This window comes from Ornithorhynchus anatinus, chromosome X5, assembly GCF_004115215.2.
Source record: "Ornithorhynchus anatinus isolate Pmale09 chromosome X5, mOrnAna1.pri.v4, whole genome shotgun sequence".
NCBI lineage: Eukaryota > Metazoa > Chordata > Mammalia > Monotremata > Ornithorhynchidae > Ornithorhynchus > Ornithorhynchus anatinus.
This window is the reverse complement of record NC_041753.1, coordinates 21,856,906-21,880,230: the sequence shown is the minus strand read 5'-3', so window position 1 is coordinate 21,880,230 and position 23,325 is coordinate 21,856,906. Positions and strand designations below refer to the sequence as shown.

General features: G+C 42.6%; 1 protein-coding gene and 1 non-coding gene across 3 annotated transcripts in view; both read left to right on the top strand.

Moving 5' to 3' along the window:
- The window catches only part of SLC44A1 (solute carrier family 44 member 1), a 123,435-nt gene extending 115,318 nt beyond the window's left edge, over nt 1–8,117 (top strand). For both annotated transcript variants that reach the window (XM_029055277.2, XM_029055278.2), the window contains one exon: nt 5,845–8,117. In XM_029055277.2, the coding sequence (XP_028911110.1) occupies nt 5,845–5,868 (24 nt within the window). In that variant the 3' untranslated portion in view covers nt 5,869–8,117. The remainder of the gene's footprint in view (nt 1–5,844) is intronic.
- A 2,953-nt stretch (nt 8,118–11,070) lies between these two features.
- On the top strand, nt 11,071–11,207 carry LOC114808491. Its single transcript, XR_003756339.1, has one exon. It is a non-coding gene; the product is annotated as a small nucleolar RNA SNORA7 (small nucleolar RNA).
- The last annotated feature ends 12,118 nt before the right edge of the window (nt 11,208–23,325 follow it).

The following is a 23,325-nucleotide window of genomic DNA, read 5'->3' as shown; positions in this document are numbered from 1 at the left end:
ACCAACAGTATTATGTTCACAGTGGGTGCTCAATAAATATTTGATAGGATGGTGAAAATGAAGCCAGTAATCGGGCTTGCCTTTCCCAAAGGTGTCACTGAGATCTGATCAGAGTTGAAACAATTTAGTGAAATTACTGTAACAGCAATCTTTTAGTTTCATTGAAAACTCTTAGAATCATCATATTTATTTTTGCACACCCATATATTTATATGCACACACACACACTATACATATATATATGTATATATGTATAGTGTCCATTTTATCCCCAAGATAGAAAAAAAAAAACATTTTTATCTCTGCCACCCTTTTGTGGAAGGGGGCGATGTTTATATGCTTCTTCCCCCCCATCTCTTTCCACCCTTTTTGGGAAATGGAATATTAATGATACATCACCATTTGTTTATTTTCTTATTTTATGCTTGTCGATCCAATTTTGGAAACAATGTTAAATTACATTTAAGGGTATCAGTAATCACTGAAGTTCTTTCTTTGGTACTTTAATAAAATTTTGCTCTCTTAAAATGGATATTTTTTCTGCTAGGCCCAAAGACTGTAATGCTTGGGAATTGTTCAAATTTCCCCTCTAAATAGTTGGATTTTGACACTTTAAAATATAATAGAAATAATCAGGGAAGGGGCAAAGAGAGCCGGAAAAGAGATCAGCTATCCCCCTTTGGCAGGTGAAAGACCAAATTATCAGGGAGAGGTGGCCAACTTTCCATTTGTAAAGATTGACAGGGATGTAGATTTCACACGTTCTCCTTGCAGCCCATTCCGGTATTCTATCATCTTGACTTTTGAGAAGTTTTTTTTTTTAAATGACATTTCTCCTCCTTTCAGTCAAGACTCTTTCTCGTAATTGATCATCAGTGGCCTCAGAGGAAAAATTGCCACTTTCCCCCTACAGAAATCCCCTTTATGGTAGAAGATCGGTGAAGTCCTACGAAACATTCTCTTTCAAAGGCCAAGCAATTTCAATCCTTTGAACTTTTCTTCCCAAAACCGATTTTCCAACCTTTTTGTCATTCTCTGCTGGACCTTCTTTAGTGTCACAACATACTTTTTTAAATGCTGTGACCAAAACCAGACAGAATACTCTAACAAGGGTCTGACTGGTAAATAGAATACCAAAAGTATTACTTCTTGACTCTTTCATCTCACGGCCTTGTCGACCCATCCCAGTACTATGTTTGCCTTCTCATTAATGCTACTTACTTTGCTGGCTCACACTCTGCTTCTGGCCCACTAGAACCTCTCCTCACCACCGGAAGTTCATGGGTTCTAATCCCGGCTCCACCACTTGTCTGCTGTGTGACCTTGGGCAAGTGACTTCACTTCTCTGTGCCTCAGTTACTTCATCTGGAAAATGGGGATTGAGACTGTGAGCCCTCCATGAGACAAGGGACAGTGTCCAACCCCATCTGCTTGTGTCCACCCCAGCGCTTAGTACAGTGCCTGGCACATAGTAAACGCTTAATAAATACCATAATAATAATTATTATTATTATCATCTTTTTCTTCTGTGTTGTACCTTTCATTCATTCATTCAGACATATTTATTGAGCACTTACTGTGTGCAGAGCACTGTACTAAGCACTTGGAATGTACAGTTCGACAACAGAGACAATCCCTGCCCTGTTTAAAAGAATAATAATGATGGCATTTGTTAAGTGCTTACTATGTGCAAAGCACTGTTTTAAGCACTGGGGGGGGCTACAAGGTGATCAGGTTGTCCCAGGTGAGGCTCACAGTCTTAATTCCCATTTTACAGATGAGGTAACTGAGGCACAGAGAAGTTAAGTGACTTGCCCAAAGTCACACAGCTGATAAGTGGCGGAGTCGGAATTAGAACCCATGACCTCTGACTCCCAAGCCCGGGCTTTTGCCACTGAGCCACGCTGCTACGTCTTCATCTGTCCTGCAGTAGTGGTGTTTGTCTTTTGATCCTTAGTGCACTTTCTTGCATTTTTCTGTGTTGGATTTCATTCTGTTATTGCAGGACCACTTTTCCAATCTGTCTGTCCCTTTGAATTCTATTTAGCATCATATTTAGCATTGCCTGGTTCTCTCCATTCAATTCATCAGTTAAGATATTGACTAGAGCTCATTCAAGTAGAACACCACCCAATACATCCCTCCAAGGATGACACTGAGCCATTGATGCCTCTTCTTCGGATGTGACCCTCAAGTCAGCCGAACACCCACCTGAAACCATAATTTCAATTCAGAAGATGGATTCAGAAGTCTAGATAAAATTATGTCGATTTCTTCTCTCATCTGCATGGTCTGACACAATCAAAGAAAGGGCTTAAATGTGCTTGGCACCGTGTGTTCTTCACAGAGCCACGTTGGTTGTTTACTGGGATTGAATGACCTTCCACGTGATTGTCAATTGTACCTCTTCAGGTACTGATAGTAACATAACCAATCTGTACATGGTCAAGTGGATAAAGGATGGGCCTGGGAGTCAGAAGGACTTGGGTTCTAATCCCCACTCCACCACTTGTCTGCTGGGTGACCTTGGGCAGGGCACTTCACTTCTCTGTGCCTCAGCTGCCTCAGCTGGAAAATGGGGATTAAGACAGGAGCCCTATGTCCAACCTGATTATCTTGTATCTGCCCCAGCTCTTAGTACAGTGCCTGGAACATAGTAAGCGCCTAACAAATGTCTTTGTTATTATTGTTTATTATTGCAATCTTCCCATTCTCTCTTTTAATGAATGGGCCCGGCATTGGCCTTTTTCTAATCCTCAGCAATTCTCTCAACCTCTTTGAATTCTCAACAATAATAACCAGTGGTCTATAATCCTTAAATGTCCTAGGGTGTATGTCATTAGGCTCTGCTTATTTCAATGCATCTATTTTTTTTAATACCCATTGACTGTTTCTTCCCTTATTCTAGTTTGGTTTTCTCCTTTTCCTTTCTGATTTTACTCTATTGTTCACTTTCGATATTTTTCCCAAAAGCAGAAGGGGAACAAAAACACAATTAAAAGCTTCTGATTTTTTCCTGTCATCCAATATAACTTCCCTTTCCTGCCTGCCTGAAAGAGGCCATTCTTCCATGAGCTTCCAATTTTGCTTAAGACTGGGAACATGTCTGCCAACTCTCTTGTATTGTTCTCTCCCAAGTAATTAATAAATAATAATTATGGTATTTGTTAAGCGCTTACTATGTGCAGAGCACTGTTCTAAGCGCTAGGGTAGATACAGGGTAATCAGATTGTCCCTCGTGGGGCTCACATTTTTTAATCCCCATTTTTACAGATGAGGTAACTGAGGCACAGAGAAGTTAAGTGACTTGCCCAAGGTCACACAGCAGACAAGTGGCAGAGCCGGGATTACAGTGCTCTGCACACAGTAACTGCTCAGTAATGATAATATCTTTGAAGAATGTTTTGTGGGGTTTTTTCTTTTTTTTAAAATGGTATTTGTTAAGCACTCCATGTCCCACATGGAGCTCCAGTTTTAAACCTCTTTTCACAGGTGAGATAACTGAGACACCGAGAAGTGAAGCAACTTGCCCACGGTCACACAGCAAACAAGTGGGGACGCTGGGATTAGAACCCAGGTCCGCCTTCTTTCCACCGGGCCAGGCCACTTTTAATGTGTGTTACCTTGCGCTCAAGCTAGTAGGGTTTCCTTTTCATCTTCCACTTTTCTAATTTTTTCTCTACAAAATGGATTCTTTTTTAAAAAAATATAGTCTTCTTTAGTGATCTGGACCAATTTCCACTTTGAGCAGCTTTTCCATTTACCCTTCAGGTTTCTAAAAAGCTCTGTATTTAGTCAAATTGGCACCATCATGTCCTTCCCATGCATTTGGTCTAATTTGTTCCTGAGCCAGTTCAACTTTGGAGTCCTTTCTCTTTTAGGCTTTCTGCTAATGCCGTTAAGTCAAACAAAATTTACTTGAATATCATTAATGCACTTTTATCTTGCCGACTTTTTTCTCCTCCTTTCCCTTAGGATCTTGAATGCTCTCAAGGTATCCATCCATCCTTTAGATCCTCAACCTATCTTTTCTATTCATAGAGTTGTCATAAGAATCAAATCAAGAAGGGCATCTGCCCAATATTCTTTCCGCATTAGGAAATCATCCCTAATGCAATCCCCAAATCCTGTGTTACAATTTCTGGTCAGAAAAAATAGTTTGTCAACACATCTCTGGGTAATTAAAGTCTCCCATCACCACCAAATTCTGTTCTAAAGCCAATGGGGTGAATTGATGGCCTCACTCAACCTCTCTTCCTGTTTTGGTGGTCTCTAATAGATTCCCTTCCTTCATATTGTTCTTGTTTTGTTTTTTTTCTTTATCCCTTCCCTTTAACCAAAGCTTAACCTATCTCTTGATCTCCTTCTATTTTCTTGACCAACCACTTCCTTTTGGTGTGAAAGCCATACATTTCTAGTCCAGCACTCCAGACAGAACTGCTTCATGGTTTGTCCAATTACATTAAACTGAAGTCCTGAGCTAAGACTTCTGACTCCTCTTTTTATGTCCCATACCCCTTGCATTTGTCTGCAAACCTTTTAAATAGCCGTAGTTTCTCTCTTCAGTTTTCTTCCATCGTTATCTTTAGACCCTATTAGAATTTCTCAAGTCCGTCATAGAATTTTATCCTTCCCATAAGATCATTGGCAATTCCGTTTAGATGGGACTTCATCTTTGGCTTCGTGTCGCCTTCCCTGGTCAGAATCCCTGTTTTTGATTGTCCGGTCTGCTTCCAGAAGTATTCTCTATTGGATCTTCCAACCCAGCTCAGAGGGTTCTCTTTCCCTAAGCACAAACTGGACCAAGGAAGAAGTAAACCATAGTAGAGGAAAGGCCTTTTCATTGTACCGTTGGTACTATATAACACAGCAGCACTGGGCCCAGGAGGGTGACAAAGGAAACTCTATCAAATAAATGGCATCGGAATTCTTTCCTCTGACTAATACTGCACAGGATTTGAGTCAGTGCTGTCCTTTGCCAAATGATTCATTAACGGTCACTCAGTCATATTTATCGAGGGCTTACCATGTGCAGATCACTGTGCTAAGCGCTTGGGAGAGGACAGTACAACAGAATTGGTAGACACGTTCCATGCCCACAGTGAGCTTACAATCTAGAGATGTTTCCTTCAGAGCTGGAGGGTTGGCGAAAGGTAGAATTATCTATTCAGATAGCGGTGATTGTATTTATTAAGCATCTACTGTGTGCAAAGCATAATAATATTTATTAAGGGGCTATTGATGTATAGGATTTCATCCATATTCCCCTTAGGGAGGTCTTAGAGAAGAATGGTGATTTTTGCCATTACCCTTTTCTCTAGAAATCCTGCTATTTTGATACACATGGCACTTCGAGTTTAATACAGGAAGTGTTTTCCTTAGGAGGTATTTTTAGCCCAGCAAAGAGTATTCAGAAATCAAATCTCTTTCCATTTCCTCTAGGCAGGATGTACTGGAAATAACCAGAAAATGTGCTGCTGGTTTTCAATACTAAAACTTTCCTGATGCCATCACATTGGCATAAAATTTTGCCCCAAAATGTGGGCAGTTCCTCAGTATTAGAGTGGAGGAGATGTGAGATAAATTTACTGAATGCAATTAGAGTTTGAGTGACTAGTTTGGAGGCCTCAGTTTGCTCGGGGTGCCACCAGGGAGGGGTGCAGAGAGCTGACCCAGGAGTGATCTTTTAGGGTCAACGGTTTTGGGGGGACTGAAATCAAAGGCCCTTGTGCTCCCTTTCATCCTGTTGCTTATAGCGATCATCTGTGTACTTGTAACAGCATTTACGGTATTCCTTTAATGACCCTTCTCTAAGACTATACTCTGTATGACTTTGTTTTCTAGGCTTCTGGAGCAAGTTCAGCTTGAATAGCCGACCATTATGGAACCCATTGACATTCCAAAACAATATATATGCATATATATGTATTTGTGTATGTGTATATGTATACATAGATATATATATATGTACACAAAAAAAGCAGCCAAAATCAGAGAAAAGGAACAGGGATTTAATACTTTTTTATGATTATTTTTGTCAAACATGTACTTCTTTCATACGGGTGGCTTTTACAGGCAACTTGAGTCATTGTTCTTTTTTTTTTAACAGTTATGTTATTGGAAATGTTAAGATTTGTATCTGATTGAGGTTTTTAATAACTTTGGGGAGGATTTAGTTATTTTAAGTGAAAAAAAAGGCATTTAGACCAAATTACTTCACCAACAAAGAGTTTACTATACGGGCCCATTCGTCCTAATGGGTGGGTAGTTGCCGCATAAATGAGAGATTACATTAAAAACGGCCACCTTTCGAGAAGCTTCTCTCTACTAATAAGTGATAAGTTTGCTTGCTATTTTATATTAAAAACATTAAAATGGGCCCAGCCTGATAATTTGCATTCTAGAAAAGACAGTTTTCAGGTAGCATTAAAAAATCAAAATAACAGCTCCTCAGGTATGTGCGGTTTAATCTTTAGGAAGGAAGAAAGCAGAAGAGAAAAAGATTGCTATTCTTATGCAATTTTATTTCTTTTTTTTCTTAGTAATTTTAGAAGCCCCCTTTGCACATTAGTGCTCCTGGCTGGTATTCCATAAACAGTTGAGAAACATACTCATTTTTAAACATATAGCCTTTAGACTTCTGTGTCTTGATTCACAAGTAAATATGATTCTGGGAGGACAGAAGGGAGAGAAACTGAGTTTCTGTGCGTTGATATTTACCTCTAAAGGAAATTTGGTGACTTATAGGGTAAATAAATAATCAGTCCCTAAGAGCCATTTTACTCAGCTGCATTCTTTAAAATGTGTAAATCAGGAGCAGGTGTTTCTCTTGGTGAAAGGGATTGAGTATTTGGCATTACAGGATAACCATAAGAGGCCATTTTTGTTTTCAATTGTTTCAGTTTGGGGGGTGGGGTGGGGGGTGCGCGCCGGAGGTTGTTTTTTGGTTTTTCGTTTTGTTTTTAATTCCTGAAGCTTACCAGATATAAATGGCTACTACTCCACTGTTAGGCTTATTGTAATGGTGAATGCTTTAAAAAGGTGTATTTGCTAAGAATAATTCATGATCTGTTTACGCAAAAACTCCTTTTTGTTACAATTTTTTTAAAAAAACTATTTTTGTTAATGTAAAGTAAATATTTCAGAGCAGAATTTTTAAACTTATTGCACTAAATACAGGCTCCATAAGAAAAATAAATAATGCCTCAGCATTTTACTACTCCATATAAAGAGAACCTTTGGCCAGGAGCATGGCTCCTTAGCAAGCTTAGATAATGGATTTAGAGTGGTGTGTATGGAAATGCATACTATTAATGTCACTAAGACTTCATAAGCAGCTGTTTGCTAATGTGCTTCCTTTCAAAGGATTGGACCTTCAACTTGCTGCAGAAGGCAAAGTGTATTTTTTTTTTAATCAGTCAGCGCTCTTTATTCTTGCTAGGCTAGCTAAATGCTTCGGGTTTATTTTTAAAGCTTTGGGGTTTTGAGGATCTTGGCAATAAGCATCTGGATTTGTAAAACACAATTAAGAGCTCAGGTCTTTACAGAACCTGGGGAAGAAAAGTAACAGATAACGAGCGTAACTGTTTTAAAACGGTTACCCTCTGGAAGCTCCTATTCAGTATTCAAGCCCAATCACTGCCCTCGGCTACTACCATTTGAAATGTCAATATCATAATTCTCTAACTAGGAGACATCAAGCCCATATCGCTGGGACTAGAATCACTGATGCATTCTGATTCAAAATGACAGCACACAGATCTGAGAACCTCAGACACATTGGCTGTACTAAAGTCAGAGCGGGCCGGTATATGGATGGCGGGGACCAAGACCGAGGAGACTCCAAGTCAGAATCGTTTCCCGAATGCCCCTGTGGAAGTCCTGGATACGGAAGGCTTGGGGTCTACTCACATGGACATGTTGGCATCACGGATTCTTCTTACTTCCCGTTTCCATCTCTGCGTGGACCCCACCGAGAATGCTTTTCAGTTATCATTTGCAACTAGAACTCTAATCAGAAACAAATTTTGTATTTTTGTATAACTTTACTGTGTGCCATTTTATATAACTGGTCCTGTTTTACAAATAAATTTTGATTTACTAACACAGTGTTTAGATATGGTCAACACTTCTCTCTCATTTCTTCAAGGCTTCCGTTCCATTGATTTACTAGGATGCGTTTCCCTAGTGAAAGAGTGTGTAAGTGTGTGCTTACATACTTAGATACATAGATTTGCGTGAATATAGATGAATATAGAGAAAACACAGACACGTGCCTACATTACATCCTCGCACAAGCTCTCCAGCAATAGGTAAAGATTTTGAGTTAAAGCTTTAGGTGGAGAGAAGCAGCATGGCTTAGTGGATAGAGAACGGGCCCGGGTGTCGGAAGGATCTGGAGTCTAACCCCGGCTCCACCATTTGGCCGCTGTGACCTTGGGCAAGGCGCTTCACTTCTCTGGGCCTCAGCTACCACCTCTGTAAAATGGGGATTAAGACTCTGAGCCCCATGTGGGACAGGGATGTGTCCAATCTGATTACTTTGTATCTACTCCAGCGCTTAGTACAGGGCCTGGCACATAGTAAGCACTTAAATACCATAAAAAAGATGGTGCTGCCTCTTCCATTCACTGCAAATCATCCTGCAGCTGGCTGTAGGCTGCCTTCTTGCTCACCCCATACCTCCTCCATCTCTTGACGGAGTGAGAATGAAAAACGGCTTTCGAAGTTTGGCTTCCCGGGCAGTTTTGAGTGCCATTTCCTTTGGCCTGCTTGTAAAGATGAGTCGTAAGAACGCCTCAACAGGATTGAGTTTACTGGAGTTGAGTTTGACACCGTAATCCGTGTTCCAGTCGATGCCAGTGGGAGAGGTTGGGACATTCATTTTGGCCAACTAATCTTCAAGGTTCCGGTGCCTGGTCGGAACGTCGCCTTGTCCCCTCGTCCCGTTAGGAATCCAGATGGAGGGACCTGTGAGAAGGAGTGAAGGCATTCTGGTGGAGGGATTTCAGATAGAAATAACGAAGCTATCTTCTCGAGCTGTTCACGGAGCTTTTCAGATAATATGAGGTGCTGAACATCGAGGAGGTAGTTAGGCTCTTTAGATTGTATTATTCTGGCAGGGCTGAGCCAAGCTCGAAGCTGTGGTTTCTCTAAAGAATGAATTTTAAGGAGGGTTTTGGAGAAGAGCCTTGAACCTTTCTTGCGGTGAGTTGGATCTTCAAGTCCCTTAAATGACCCAAAGTTTGAGGCGGGCCCTATGAGTGGTGGTGGGAGGAGGAGGAGGAGGAGGAGGAAATGGAGAAGGAGAAGTTGGAGGAGGAGGAGAATTTATTGCAAGCCCACTGGATGCAGAGTACTGTGTCCGGCCTTGGGGAGTACAAGGTAGTAGTTTTGTTTTTCACTAAGCTTTTCAGGAAGCGATGTTGGAAGTAGGTGGCTCGTGTATCAAGAGCTCTCACTTTTATATCTATATTTTGTTTCGAGCAGAGGGGCACCAAGCAGCCGAATGTAAGCTCTTCTCTGCCCCATCGACCTCAGTGTCTGCCAAGGGCCTCCTTGCTTTCCCACAGCAGTGATTCAGGGTATCACCTGGACAGTGGGGTTATGAGGATTTAACTCTCTCTTTAATCCTGAGCCATTTTATCTCCAGAATGAGACCTTCCCCTCATCCTCCAAGCCACTACAGTCACTGCATTCCTCCCCTATTTGGGAGCTCACGTTAACCACATCTGAGACAGCAACAGTGATTCACAACTAGCCTTTAGGTTGCATAATCAGAACAACAGCAGAAGCACCCCAGGCTGAAAATTACAATTCCGAAGTCAGTTCCAAACCCATAGACTGACATTTGGCAGGTTTTTTGGTGGGTGTTTTTTGTTTCGTTTTAAGGGTGTGGTTTTGGTTTTGCAAGAAGCCTTCTTTGGCTTTCATTTATTTTCTCTTAAACATGAACAATAATTTTGAGGAGCCAGAGATTGACCCGCTAATCAAACATTACCATGGGTGGGGCGGGGGCTTATTCAAAATATTTTTTGCCTGTACCGCATGTTTCACAACATCCAGCTAATTGCCTCCCTCTCGTCTGCATATTTTAGGGATCTTTCCCCACGGCATCTCAACAAGGCCTCTGGTGGAAGCAGCTTTTCTTCTGAAAGGACTCCAGGCTCATTCCTTTAATGAGCCACTCATGTTATACAACAGCAAATCCTCCCGTTTTTAAGCGGTAACTGCTGTTCTTTCCCAATAGGCTCTGAATAGGGAGTGTCAGGCTGAGGCTCCTTAGAATCTTCTAGTTTCTCAGTGGTCCTGCCACAATTAATTTGAGGAGTCTTTTCTTCATTATCCCCAACAAACAATGCACTGTAATGGCTCGCTAGGAGTTGTTTAGACGTGTTCTGTGAATGTACATAGATTGGCATGGCGTGGATTCATAATATTGAATGTGTATCGCAAAGGCTCGTGAATATCAACTCAGCATAAAGAGCCTCCTGTTTTGAATGCATATTAATGTATTTTTGTCTATTAAGGAATGCATGTTAACTCTTCGAAAAGTAGGTGCTGTTCATGGACAGAGGCTGCTTTTTTAATCAACTGATACATGTTTCTGAAATACTTAAAGGGGCCTCGTCCACATTCTGAAAAATCAGTGGGCTGAATTTCATTTTACAAAAGCAGGACCTTTCTGAGTGTGCCAAAAGAAAATCTAAACCAACAAACTAAAAATCATGTTGTGTACTCGTGTGACAATAAATTTTTCTTTTAAATGAGAAAGCTTCTAGGCCAAATTGTTATAGTCCAAGTTTCCATTCAGAAGGAAATTTACATCCAAGTGTTAAATGCTTGACAGTATCATCTTTTTTAATGAAAACAATGAAAGTTTTTAAAATTAAAGCATTTCTGGGGCGGGGGGCGGGGGAAGCATCTCCTTCTGCATAAAAACACATATAGAAACCTGTCAAAATCCATGGATTTTTATCCAACAGCAACAATAATAATAATCATCGTAGTAGTTGGTAAGCATTTACTATGAGCCCAGTACTGTGCTAAGCGTTAAGTTAGATCTAAGATTCCCTCTCAGGATCGCATCTGGAGAGTTTCCTCTATTCTACCAGTCTCGACTATAGGAGGGAGAGTCAGCAGGGACCTGCCTATTCCATTCCTAGCTTGGACAGTGGCCAGCGAGTGGAAGGCAATTTGCTACAAGTCAGAACTCACCTATGCTGGGCAGCAGCGGCACGGGAGAGAGTCGAGGGCAGAGACTCAAGTTTACTGCACGGAAGAAGGCGACGGTAAACCACTTCCGTATTTTTACCAAGGAAACTCTACGGCTACACTACCAGAACGATTGGAGATGGATGTGGGGCGTTTTGGGAGGGAGGTGGGGCGTTCTGGGAGGGAGGTGTCCATGGAGTCGCTATGGGTCAGAGACGACGGCATAAGACAGGACAAGATATGAAATAATCAAGTCAGACTCGGTCCCTGTCCCTTGTCAGGCTTACAGTTTTTAACTGATGAGGAAACTGTGGCATCAAGAAATGAAATGACTTGCCCAAGGTCACAAACAAGTAAGTGTCAGATCTGGGATTAGAGTCCCGGTCCTTTGACTCACAGGCCCATGCTCTGTCCACTAGGCCAGGCTGCTTAAAAAGTAAGCTTTGCTTTTGTGGCATGAACAATGGTCACTTGAACATAATGTACAAAAAGCATTTTATTTTGACATTTTCTAAGACTACTCATTGATAAATATAAGCTCCAGTTGTCAGTAAAAATCAGGGCCCCAAATGTTTCGTTGATGTATTTTTCAGTTTGAGAGTTCAGCATTTCAGAGCTCAAATAAATTGGAAGAGAATAAATTGATCGGTGCAGGAAATGGCTCCTAAAAAAATAGCAGAGTTTCAGTTCACTCAAATCAATGACAGGATCTGAATGCAGAAGGCAGCATAGAATTGCCAAAAATGTTAATGATTTTATTTTTCCTTCGCCTTCTGAGTCCTGAATTAGGTGCTTCATCCTGCAATGGCTGGCGTGCTAGTTTCTCTTGAAGAAGTAGTTCAGGGACCAGGAAGACATCGATTTTACATGGCTTTCTTGCCAACTGCCATTCCCTTACCTAAAGTGATTATGAAAATTGTGAAGAACCCAGCCAGCATTGTAGTTTGGACTTATTTTCCTTCCTTGAGCACTTGCATTTTACCTTTTTAAGCCTGTTTTAGGAATAAAGGAGTTGACTTATTTAGAGTAATGGACAGTAGTCAATACGAATTTGTTCATGTGTGTTCAGGTGACAGGAAAACCCTAATGTGAGCCCAAAAGGGAATGTGCTCTGCTCCATACCAAAAACCTGAGTGCTGAGCTTCTTTCACTAATGGGTCCATCACCAGCAGAGCTTTTCCAAAGGCTTCCCTCTAACTTGAGATTACTTAGAAAACCAGTAAAAGAAATATCTGTTGTTGCTTCTCGGTCTCCTGCTCCATCCCCATGAACTGACAGTTATTAAGACATTTGTTAAGCACTTAGTATGTGTCAAGCACTGTTCTAAGCGCTGAGGTAGATCCAAGTTTATCAGGTTGGACACAGTCCCTGCCCTACATTGGGTTCACAGTCTAAGTATCAGTTTCAATGTCAGCATCTGGCCCCTTTAGATGCTAGGGTGTGACCAAACTGGCAAGCAGAGCTTCAGTCCCAAGAAGATGAAAATGGAGATGATAGAAGGAGACCCAGCCAGAGCAGGTGATGTGGTCTTGCAGTTAAAGCTCGGACCTGGGAGTCAGAAGGACCTGGGTTCTAATCCTGATGTGCCACTTATCTGCTGTGTGACCTTAGCAAGTCACTTTACTTCTCTGTTTCTCAGTTACCTCATCTGTAAAACAGGAATGAAGACCATGAGCCCCATGTGGAACAGAAACTGTGTCCAACCCAACTAGCTTGTATCTACCCCAGCGCTTAGACTAATGCCTGGCACATAGTAAGTGCTTAACAAATACCATTAATATAGGAAAGCTTGCTATTCTAGGCCTTTCTCTCCTTACAGTTTGCAGGGGGAGCAGATTTGGGCCACTCTGCCCACCTGAATCCCTGGCTCATCGTGTTCTCTATTTCAGAAGTTTATCCCAAAGCCACTTCTTTTGTCCTGTTCCTTTGTGCGGATAATCTGTTTCATCGATGCAAAGATTTGTTGGACAAGAAATCATAGAGAAGCAGCAGCATCTAGTGGAAAGAGCACAGGCTTTGAAGTCAGAAGACCTGGGTTTTAATCCTGCCTCTGCCACTTACCTGCTGTGTGGCCTTGGACAAGTCACTTTTCTTCTCTATGCCTCAGTTTCTCAACTGTAAAATAGGGATTCAGTACCTGTTCTCCCTCTTTGAGTGACTTTGAGTGATTTCCCAGTGCTTAACGAATTCCACAATTATTATTATTACTATAATAATTACTGAGTGATTCAGGGTTGTAATTCCAAGTATCACTGCCATTCAGAAAACACTATAACAAATTCATTGTCCTCTGAATATTAATGGCCTGCTGAGTAACGAAAAGGGGTGATGTCCTCAGAAATTTCCTGCCCAAGCCTACTCCTTCCTGGAATGAAAAGCCCTATAGCAAATTCCAAAGGATGTAGCCTTCCACCCTGGCAAAAGCTGGAATTTTGGTCTGGGAACCAAACCCCCTGGTGAATTTGGAATCTGTTACTTTAATGGTATTCATTAAAGCACTTACTATGTGTCAAACACTGTTCTAAGTTAATCAGGTTGAACCCAGTCCCTGTCCCTCAAGGGGCTAATGGTCTAAGTGGGAGGGTGAAGGGGTATTGAATCCCCATTTGCAAACTGTGAGCCTCACGTGGGACGACCTGATTGCCCTGTATCTCCCCCAGCGCTTAGAACAGTGCTCGGCACATAGTAAGCGCTTAACAAATACCAACATTATTATTATTATTAGATGAGGGAACTGAGGCACGGAGAAATTCGGTGACTTCCCCAAGGTCACTCAGCAAGCAATTGGCAGATCTGGGATTAGAACCCAGGTCCTCTGGGTACCACATCCTTGGTCTTTCCATTAGGCCACACTGCTTCTCAACTACTTTAATGTATCAAAAAGGGTCTGAACCCCATAGGGGAGACCCCACCCACTGAATCTTCCATTGGTTTCTAGTATAGGAATAGCCTTTGTGGCTGGGAGGTTTATAACTTCGAGGAGTGACCCATTTCCATATCTGCTGGACTGAGCGAGCATAAAAGCGCCGGCAACCACTAGCATTTACGTTCAGGAAATAATAAAGTATTTACTGGAGATCCACTGGGTGCAGTGCACTGTACTAAGCACTTGAGAAATATAGAACGAAGAAGTGAGACACTCCCTACCCACAAGAAACTTGCAGTTTTATAAGGGGGGACAGCCATAAAAATATTTACAAATAGAGTTGTCAGTCAGGTGGACGAATACAGTGATCATTCCCAGTACTGAATTGGTAATCTCGTCTTCTGTTTGTATTTGAAAGAAGGGGGTCTTGGTGAATTCAGAGCTCTTTCCTCTCCTTTCAAAAGGAATATATTTGGTTCACAAAAATGTTTGGGATGGGACTCTTGAAAGCGGGTCCATTTGTAGGGGGCTATTGTTTCATTTTCCTGAATTTTGGCATAAAAAATAGGCTTCAAATCACGCTCATCTTCTGGAATCTGGTGCAAAAGGAAGTTCTCTTAATGATCGAAATGCCCTCTACTTCCTTTGGGCTCAAACGACCCAACCCAATTCTTTGTTGTTTAGTGACCGAAAAATACTTGGGTCCATTTAGATTGAGTGGAAAAAACTCTCCAAACCCTTTTACCTTTCTTTTGGCCTAATATGTTGGAAAGAAAATTCTTTATTTTAACTTGGTTGGGCTGTCTCTTGATGTAGCTGAGTCCAGGTTTGTTTTTTTTTCCCCTTGATTTCCTCCCTGGTGTGGGAATTCATAATGGAATGAAGTTTTCAATCGATCATTCTCACACTTTCTCAGCTAATGCATTCACTGCACACACCACTGAAGTGACTTCACTGTGATTCAATTGATTTGGCCAACTCTCATCAGTGAAGAATATTTCTCACAAAAAAAAAGTTATGGAAGAGGGAAATGTTTTTTGGCCATGGTCTAGAATAAAAGGAATGGCTAGAGCCTTTCATCAATCGATCAATCATTCAATGGTATTTATTGAGTACTTACTGTGTGGAGAGCTCTGTACTAAGCGCTTGGGAGAGTACAATATAAAAGAGTTGGTAGACATGTTTCCTGCCTACAACCAGCTTATCGTCTAAAGTTGGAGCATAGCTTCTTGAGGCCCCAGAAAAAAAAATCCCTAAATACATCATTTTTAAAGAGCAATACTAACCACTCCTGAAGTCTCAGCTGGGAAAACCTCTGTAAGGAATGGCGTTTCACACTTGCCGAATCCAAGGTAATGTTCCTCCGAAACATATGACAGTGTTTCCCCTGATTTCTTATTGCTCTTCTAAGCATAAGGCGAATGTTTTGTTGCACAGTTGTAAGGAGAATTGTGTATCGAATACTTACTTTATAAAAGCATAGAGGCTTTGTACGGACTAGAGTCTGAACCATTTCATAACTCCAAAATTAATGTGCACCAGGGGCCAGTTTTTAAGAGAGAAAGGATGGCCCCTGACGCAGCGTGGCCTCGTGGATAGAGTACGGACCTGGGAGCCAGAGGATGTGGGTTCTGATCCCAGTGCCGCCACTTGTCTGCCGTATGACCTTGCGCAAGTCACTTCACTTCCCTGAGCCTTAGTTACCTCATCTGTAAAATGAGGATTAAGACTGTGAGCCCCATGTGGGACATGGACTGTGTCCAACCCGACTGGCTTGGACCCGATTGATTGATTGAATGGTTCTATAGCCCAGTCCTTTGGCTGTGGCCTTTAATGCCTCAGCTTTTATCAGGATCACGGGGAGCCCCAAATAAGGCTTGATTGAGCAGTTTCCTGCTCACCACTGCAGAGTCGACCTTTACAACTGGGGGCCTGAAGGCTGAAGTTGCAGCTGTAGGCGAATGCTGGGCATTGCCCTTTTGATAACTACGCATTGTTGATTGACCTTTGTCTAGACTAAGTGTACTGAAAGACATTTAAAACATCAATCGAGCAGCTGCCTGGATATGGCCAAAATGCATTAACTAGACAGATGGGTTACTGGGGTTGTCTGAGAGAAGCAGCGTCGTCTAGTGGAAAGGACCCGGGTCTGGGAGGCAGAGGACCTGGGTTCTAATCCTGACTCTTCCACTTGTCTGCTGTGTGACCTTGGGCAAGTCAGTTCTCTCCTCTGTGCCTCCATTACCTTATCCATAAAATGGGGATTAAGATTGCGAGCCCCATGTGGGACATGAACTGTGTCCAACCTGATTAGCTCGTATCTACCCCAGAGTGTAGTACAGTGCCTGGCACATTGTAACCACTTAACAAGTACCATTCAAAAAGAAAAAAGGTGGTGAGTCGGTTAATTGTGTTGATCAGAACTCTGATCTATATTGTCTTATCTTGCCTCCTCTCTCATTTATGGGCTAGAGATTCTGTCTCTTCTTCCAGCCATCTTCACTAACCCTCTATTACAGCTCACTCTTTTCCCTACTTCAGTTCCTAATCTTCTCTTCTTTCAGGACCCAGCAAGCAGTGTTCTTGGAAAAGCATGGTCAAGATGTGGGCAGAATATGACAGGGACCTTCTTTAGAGATTGGAATGGGAAAATAAATGTCAAAGGGGCAGGGAAGCAGCGTGGCCTAGAAAAGCAGTGTGGCCTAGTGACTAGAACACGGGCCTGGGAGTCGGGAACTGGGTTCTAATCCCAGCTCTGCCACTTGTCTGCTGTGTGACTTTGGGCAAGTCAGTTCACTCCTCTGTACTTCTATTACCTCATCTGTAAAATGGGGATTAAAGCTATGAGCCCCATGTGGCACAGGAACTGTGTCCAACTGGATTAGCTTATATCTACTCCAGCACTTAGTACAGTGCCTGGCACATAGTAAGCGCTTCACAAGTACCATTAAAAAAAAGAGAGAGAGAGAGACAAATGGGCCCAGACTGCTACATATACAATATGACTTAAAGTAAGAGGAATAGATACAAACGAAAGAAGAAGAACCAAATAACAAATGTAGACTTGAATGTGAAGGTGGCCGATGGGATCACATGACCAAGGAGGTGGTGGGGGTGTTAAGGAACGCTTCTTGGAGGAGTTGCTTTTTAAGGTAGGAAGGGACTTGGTTTAGTGGGTTGGAGGGAGATGTACGTTCCATGTTGGTGAAAGATGTGAATTGTCTAGAGATGGGAAAATTTTAGGCAGATGTAGGGAGGTTTGCTTAGGTATGAAGATGGCAAACGGGGTTTTTTTGGGAAAAGAAAGTGGGTAAGGAAGAAAGAGGCAGCTGATGGAGAACATCAAAACCTCTCTCTTCTGGGTCACCAATGCACTTGATTCATACACTTGAAGCACTTGATATTCAACCCCACAGCACTCATGTCCATATCTGTAATTTATGTATTTATATTAATGTCAATCTAACATCTAGATTGTAAGCTCCTTGTGGTCAAGGAATCTATCAACTCTGTCGTATTGTCCTCTCCCGAGTGCTTAGTACACTGCCCTGCACACAGTAAGCCCTCAGTAAATAGCATCGATTGATCAGTTGATTAGTTCGCTTTCAAGTTGTAAAGAGTAGGCCGACCAAATACTTATGATGATGGTGGTGAGAGTCCTACAATCAATTCATAGATTTGGTTTTCATAATTTGGTTTGTTGTCTGCTCTACCTTTTGCATAAGGCCCTCTAGACTGTAAACTCATTGTGGGCAGGGAATGTGTCTGCCCACTCTGTCATATTGTACTCTCCCAAGTGCTTAGTACAGTGCTTGCACAGGATAAGCACTCAATAAATACCACTGATGAGGATCACGGTGATAAGGCCCTTCAAATATTGATCTTTTGGGAAATTTAAAGAGTCTCAAAACATAATGGACAAAATGATTGTGCTTTGCCATTTGCGGAAGCTACTCTCTGGGATCCCTAGAATGTCAACCAGGCAGGTGATAGAATAAACTGAGTTCTCAAATTTCAAGGAAGCATCGAGTTTGTCCGCCTATTTTGCCTCCCATTTTGTAGCGTCGTTCTGAAAGAGGGTGTGTGTGTAGTTTATATTCCATTTCCCTCACCCTATCTTTTGTGAACATCTGCTAAAACCCCAACATGGATTTTCACTGCAATCTATTGAATATCAAATTCAATTAACTCGTGGTTTTGATGCTTTTCTAACAATATAGTGAGTGGACTAATTAGAATCGGTAAGAAGAGATTTGCAAAGAAAGGAAAATGTGTGCCTTCTCTAGGTATTGAAAAATATTATTCTGCTGATGGCGAAACTACAGTTCCTCTTGGTTTCTCACCCTTCATCATGAGGAAAATGCTTGGCTGATCTTATACACGACCATAAGCACTACGATCACTGGGTCAGACCAGTGATCCATCCGGCCCCTTATCCTGACCTCAGTGCTGTCAACAGGGTGTTCAGAGGAACAGGATGATAGCTGATCTGAACATTGAACCTCCAGATAATAATAATAATGATAATAATGATGTTGGTATTTGTTAAGCGCTTACTATGTGCAGAGCACTGTTCTAAGCGCTGGGGTAGACACAGGGTAATCAGGATGTCCCACGTGAGACTCACAGTTAATCCCCATTTTACAGATGAGGGAACTGAGGCACAGAGAAGTTAAGTGACTTGCCCACTGATAGGCCATCTACCAACTCTAATGTCTCTTTTTAAATCCCTAACTTTTCCTCTAATAACACTTTATGGACTGCTCAACTACATATGGATCCAAACCCTTCTTGAGTCTACTGACATTTTCTACCTGTATTATTATCATTATTATTATTGTATTTGTTAAGCACTTAGTTTGTGCCAGGCACTGTTGTAAGCACTGAGGTAAATACAACATAATCAGGTTGGACTCATTCCCTTTCCCACATAGGGCTTGCAGTCTTACTCTCCATTTTCCAGATGAGGGAACTGAGGCACAGAGAAGTTAAGTAACTCGCTCAAGGTCACACAGCAGACTGGGGGAGCCAAGATTAGAACCCAGGTCCTTCTGAGTCTCAGGCCCGTGCCCTAACCACCAAGCCACACTGCTCTTGGGTTAATGAATTCCACATGTTTTCCGCCGGCTGCGTCACCAAATCTTTCCTTTTTGGTAGTTTTCAACCCACCACGCTCAATCTACAGTGGGATCCCCCTTGTCTTGTTGGGTGGATTTGGGGAACAACATTTTCATGTTTGGCCCTTTAACATCCTCATGTGGGACCGTAGTTTGGGTCTCGGTTCCAGAGTTGCAAAACAAAACCTGCAGTCTGAAGCAGTGGATAGCACTCACTGTCTCTATCTGTTGCCAAATTGTACATTCCAAGCACTTAGTATAGTGCTCTGCACATAGTAAGCACTCAATAAATACTATTGAATGAATGAATGAATCAACTATCTCTAAGTGCTTATTTGAAGAAGAAGCATTTTCTCTTTTTTTTAATGGTATTTGCTAAGTGCTTACTAAGTGCCAGACACTGTACTAAGTGCTGGGGGAGAGTCAAGCCGATCAGGTTGGACACAGTCCATGTCCCACAAGGGGCTCACTGTCTTAATCCCCATTTTACAGATAAAGGAACTGAGACACAGAAGTGAAATGACTTGCCCAAGGTCACATAACCGATTAGACTGTAAGCCCATCAAAGGGCAGGGACTGTCTCTGTTACCGATTTGTACATTCCAAGTGCTTAGTACAGTGCTCTGCACATAGTAAGCGCTCAATAAGTACTATTGAATGAATAACAGGCAAAAAGCAGAGCCGGGATCAGGTTTAATGGATAGAGCATGGACCTGGGAGTCAAAAGGACCTGGGTTCTAATCCCGGCTCTGTCACTTGTCTGCTGTGCGACCTTGGGCAAGTCACTTCACTTCTCTGGGCCTCAGTTACCTCATCTGGAAAATGGGGATTAAGAGTGTGAGCCCCATATGGGACAGGGACTGCATCTGACCTGATTAACTTGTACCTACCCCAGTGTTTAGAACAGTGCTTGGCACATAATAAGCACTTAACAAGTACCGTAATTATTATTATTGTTTAGGGTGGGGATGAATAAAAGGGAGCAATTCGGGGCTACGTAGTAGGGAATGGGAGCCATGCTGACTCCCAGGATTAGATGATTTAGATAATGCAGTGTTTCTGCCTCCCCCACTACCCCAAATAGGGTCAGGCTCTTAGGAGCCCACCAAATGCAGTAACCACTACTGGGTTGTCTCTGTGCAACAAAGCCTTCCGCCTTTGTAGGTTGCTCTGTGAAATCAATAATCTTCTTTTGACTTCTGTGCTGTTGCTCTGAGTCTTTCTAAGAAGAGATCAGAGCTTTCCCAGGAAGGAGCAAGAGGCCATTAAGGTCTGCTGCCTTTAGCCCCTTCACCGTTTACAACTAGAAAGACCACTGAATGAGCCATATGTGCCTTGGGGTTTTTTGTATGTTTTTTTTTAATTGCCTATCATTTGTCTCCAGCCTGGTCTACTCTTTAGGACCATCTGGGCAAAGGCTGCTAACAGGAAGTAAGCAAGAGTGTAGAATTATAACACTCCATCTGACCTTGAAGTTATCTAGTGTGTATCCCCCTGCCTCCATCCCATCATCCACTCTCTGTCCAGGACAAGTCTTCCATACCTCCCAGGCGCTGAGTACAGTGCTCTGCACATAGTAAGCACTCAATAAATACCAATGATTGATTGATCGATTCCACACTCCTCAGTCAAGAAGGTTTATCCCCCGCCGGGTCTCACCTAAACCTCGCCCGCTGCGATGAGCGGTTCCCCGAAGGAACAGCGATCCTGCTATCTGACCAGCTTCTCCAAAATAATCCGATTACCCGCCACGTTGTTTTTTTGGCCCAGACCTTCCCTGAGCTGTTGAAGATGGGGTTCAGCGGGGGTTTGGGGTGGGGGCGTGGTGAGGGAAGAGGCAGGGTTGGATTTCCATTGACCTCACCCTGCTTGTACCCCTTCCGGAGAAGCCGAGAGCCGTGAACTTGCGGGGAGCCGGGTGAGGTGGGGGCCTTATGCTTTATCATCGTCATCGGTAGCATTTATTGAGCGCTTACTTGGTGGAGAACACTGTACTAAGCACCTGGGAGAGGACAATACAACAGATTCAGGAGACACATTGCCCACCCACGACGAGCTTGCTGTCTAAACGGGGGGTGGAGAGGGAGACAGACGGTAAAATAAATTATAGATCTGCGCATGTGTCATGTGACCACAGATGGGGTGAATCGCAAGTGCTTCAAGAATACAGATCATGATGATTGTGGTATTTGTTAAGTGCTTACTGTGTGTCAAATGCTGTACCAAGTTGGTAGACATGGGCCCTGCCCACAGCGAGCTTACAGTCTAGAGGGGGAGGCAGACGTGACTAGAAATACATAATTTACAATGTGAGGTTAGTCTGGGGAGGGGGAGCCGGGTGGGAATTTAGAGGCACCCTGTGCTGCTTTAACTCTTTTTGTGTGGATTGGAATAAAACTCCGCACATGACCGTTTGACCTATGCTTGTCTGAGAAGCGTGGTATTAGAACCAGAAGATGAGGCCTGGAACTGTCTCATTAAGGGCCAGACGCCCATGACCAACCAACTCTACCTTTCGTGTATAAGTTTCGTCACATTAGGCAGAATGGCATCTATTTCTGATATCTCTGACCTCCCGAGCCCCGAGGCAGCAAAGGATTCAGAATAGAGCAGGTGCCTTAGTGCCCTCGTGATCTGTCCGCTTCGGGCTACAGTCTCCTCCAAGAGGCCTTCCCCAACAAATCCTTCATTTTCCCTACTCTCTCTCCCTTCTGTGTTGTCTATGCTCTTGGATCTGCCCCCTTTGAGCACTTGATGCTCACCCCTCCTTCAGCCCCAAAGCACTTAACGTAGCTTTTTAAAGTTTTTCATATAGGTAGAACTTATTTTCATATCTGTCTACCCTCTAGAATGTAAGCTCCTTGTAAGCTGGGAACGTGTCTTCCGACTCTATTTTATTATACTCTCCCAAGCACTTAGTACGGTGCTCTGCGGCAATAAATACCATTGACTGAGTAACTTAGCACATGTTCTTGTCTCTGGAGACACCTGCTGGTTGGAGAGTTTCATCCCAAAAAGCAATGTTTCAAACGAGATCCATTAGCCTGCCAGAACTCGTACTGTTTTCTTCAAAACGCAGCATGCCGAGGGTTTTATTTTTCTTATTTGAACCTCTTGGGAGGAAGTAACAACACATGTCTAAACAAAGTTGACCAGTGTAGAAAAACCAGATTTCAGAGTGAAGGATGTTGGACTACTAGACTTAAAAAAATCTTCCGATGCCAAAGTATATTTGCAGACTCTCACTTACTGATTTCATATTCCGATCACAATTCTCTGCCCCTCCAAGTGTCTACTTGTCTCTCTCCCTCTGGATCGGCCTCTTTCTCTTTCCCTCACTGTACCGTCTACAGATTACTGAATTCACTTTTATATGATTTACTGAAATTCTCTGCTGGAGAATGGAGTGTTAGTGACCCTGGAGATCGCCTGGATTTTTTTTCTTTGGAACCTCCTTTTTGTAGATGTTTTTAAAAAATGATGGAAAAGATGATGGCAATTCAATCAACCAGTAGTATTTATTGAGTGCCTGCTCTCTGCAGAGCATGGTACTAGGCACCTGGGTGAGTGGGAGAGTACGAGAGCGTTAGACCAGATTGCTGCCCTTAAAGACTTTACACTCTAGCTGGGAAGACAAACCATTTCATTACAGATAGAAGTCATAGAGTGCATAAAACATGTATATAAATGGAGTGGGGATTATGGAATTTAAGTGCTTTGAAAGCCCAGAAAGGCTGAAGTAGCAGTTGTGAGAAATTTCTAGCGTGACATTCTGTGGCAGCCAAGATAGGGTATTTTTAGGTATTATTTTGAATTAGATCCTCCACTCGGTTTGGAATGTCAAAAATTCAATCAATGAACTCCCTTATTCTGTGCTCTTGTCTGCAAGGGGCAAATTCAGGAGCTGATCGAAAAAATGGCACAGATTCCATCCGTGACACAAGAACACTCATGATATTTGGCTCACTAGTTACCATAAGGGGCGGTAGACAATAGTGCATTATTGCTTTTTGTTGTTGTTAATGGCAATTGTTAAGCGCCTGCCATGTGCCAGGTACTGTACCAAGTGCTGGGGTAAATACAAGTTATTCAGGTTGGACACAGTCCCTGACCCACACAAGGGTCCCG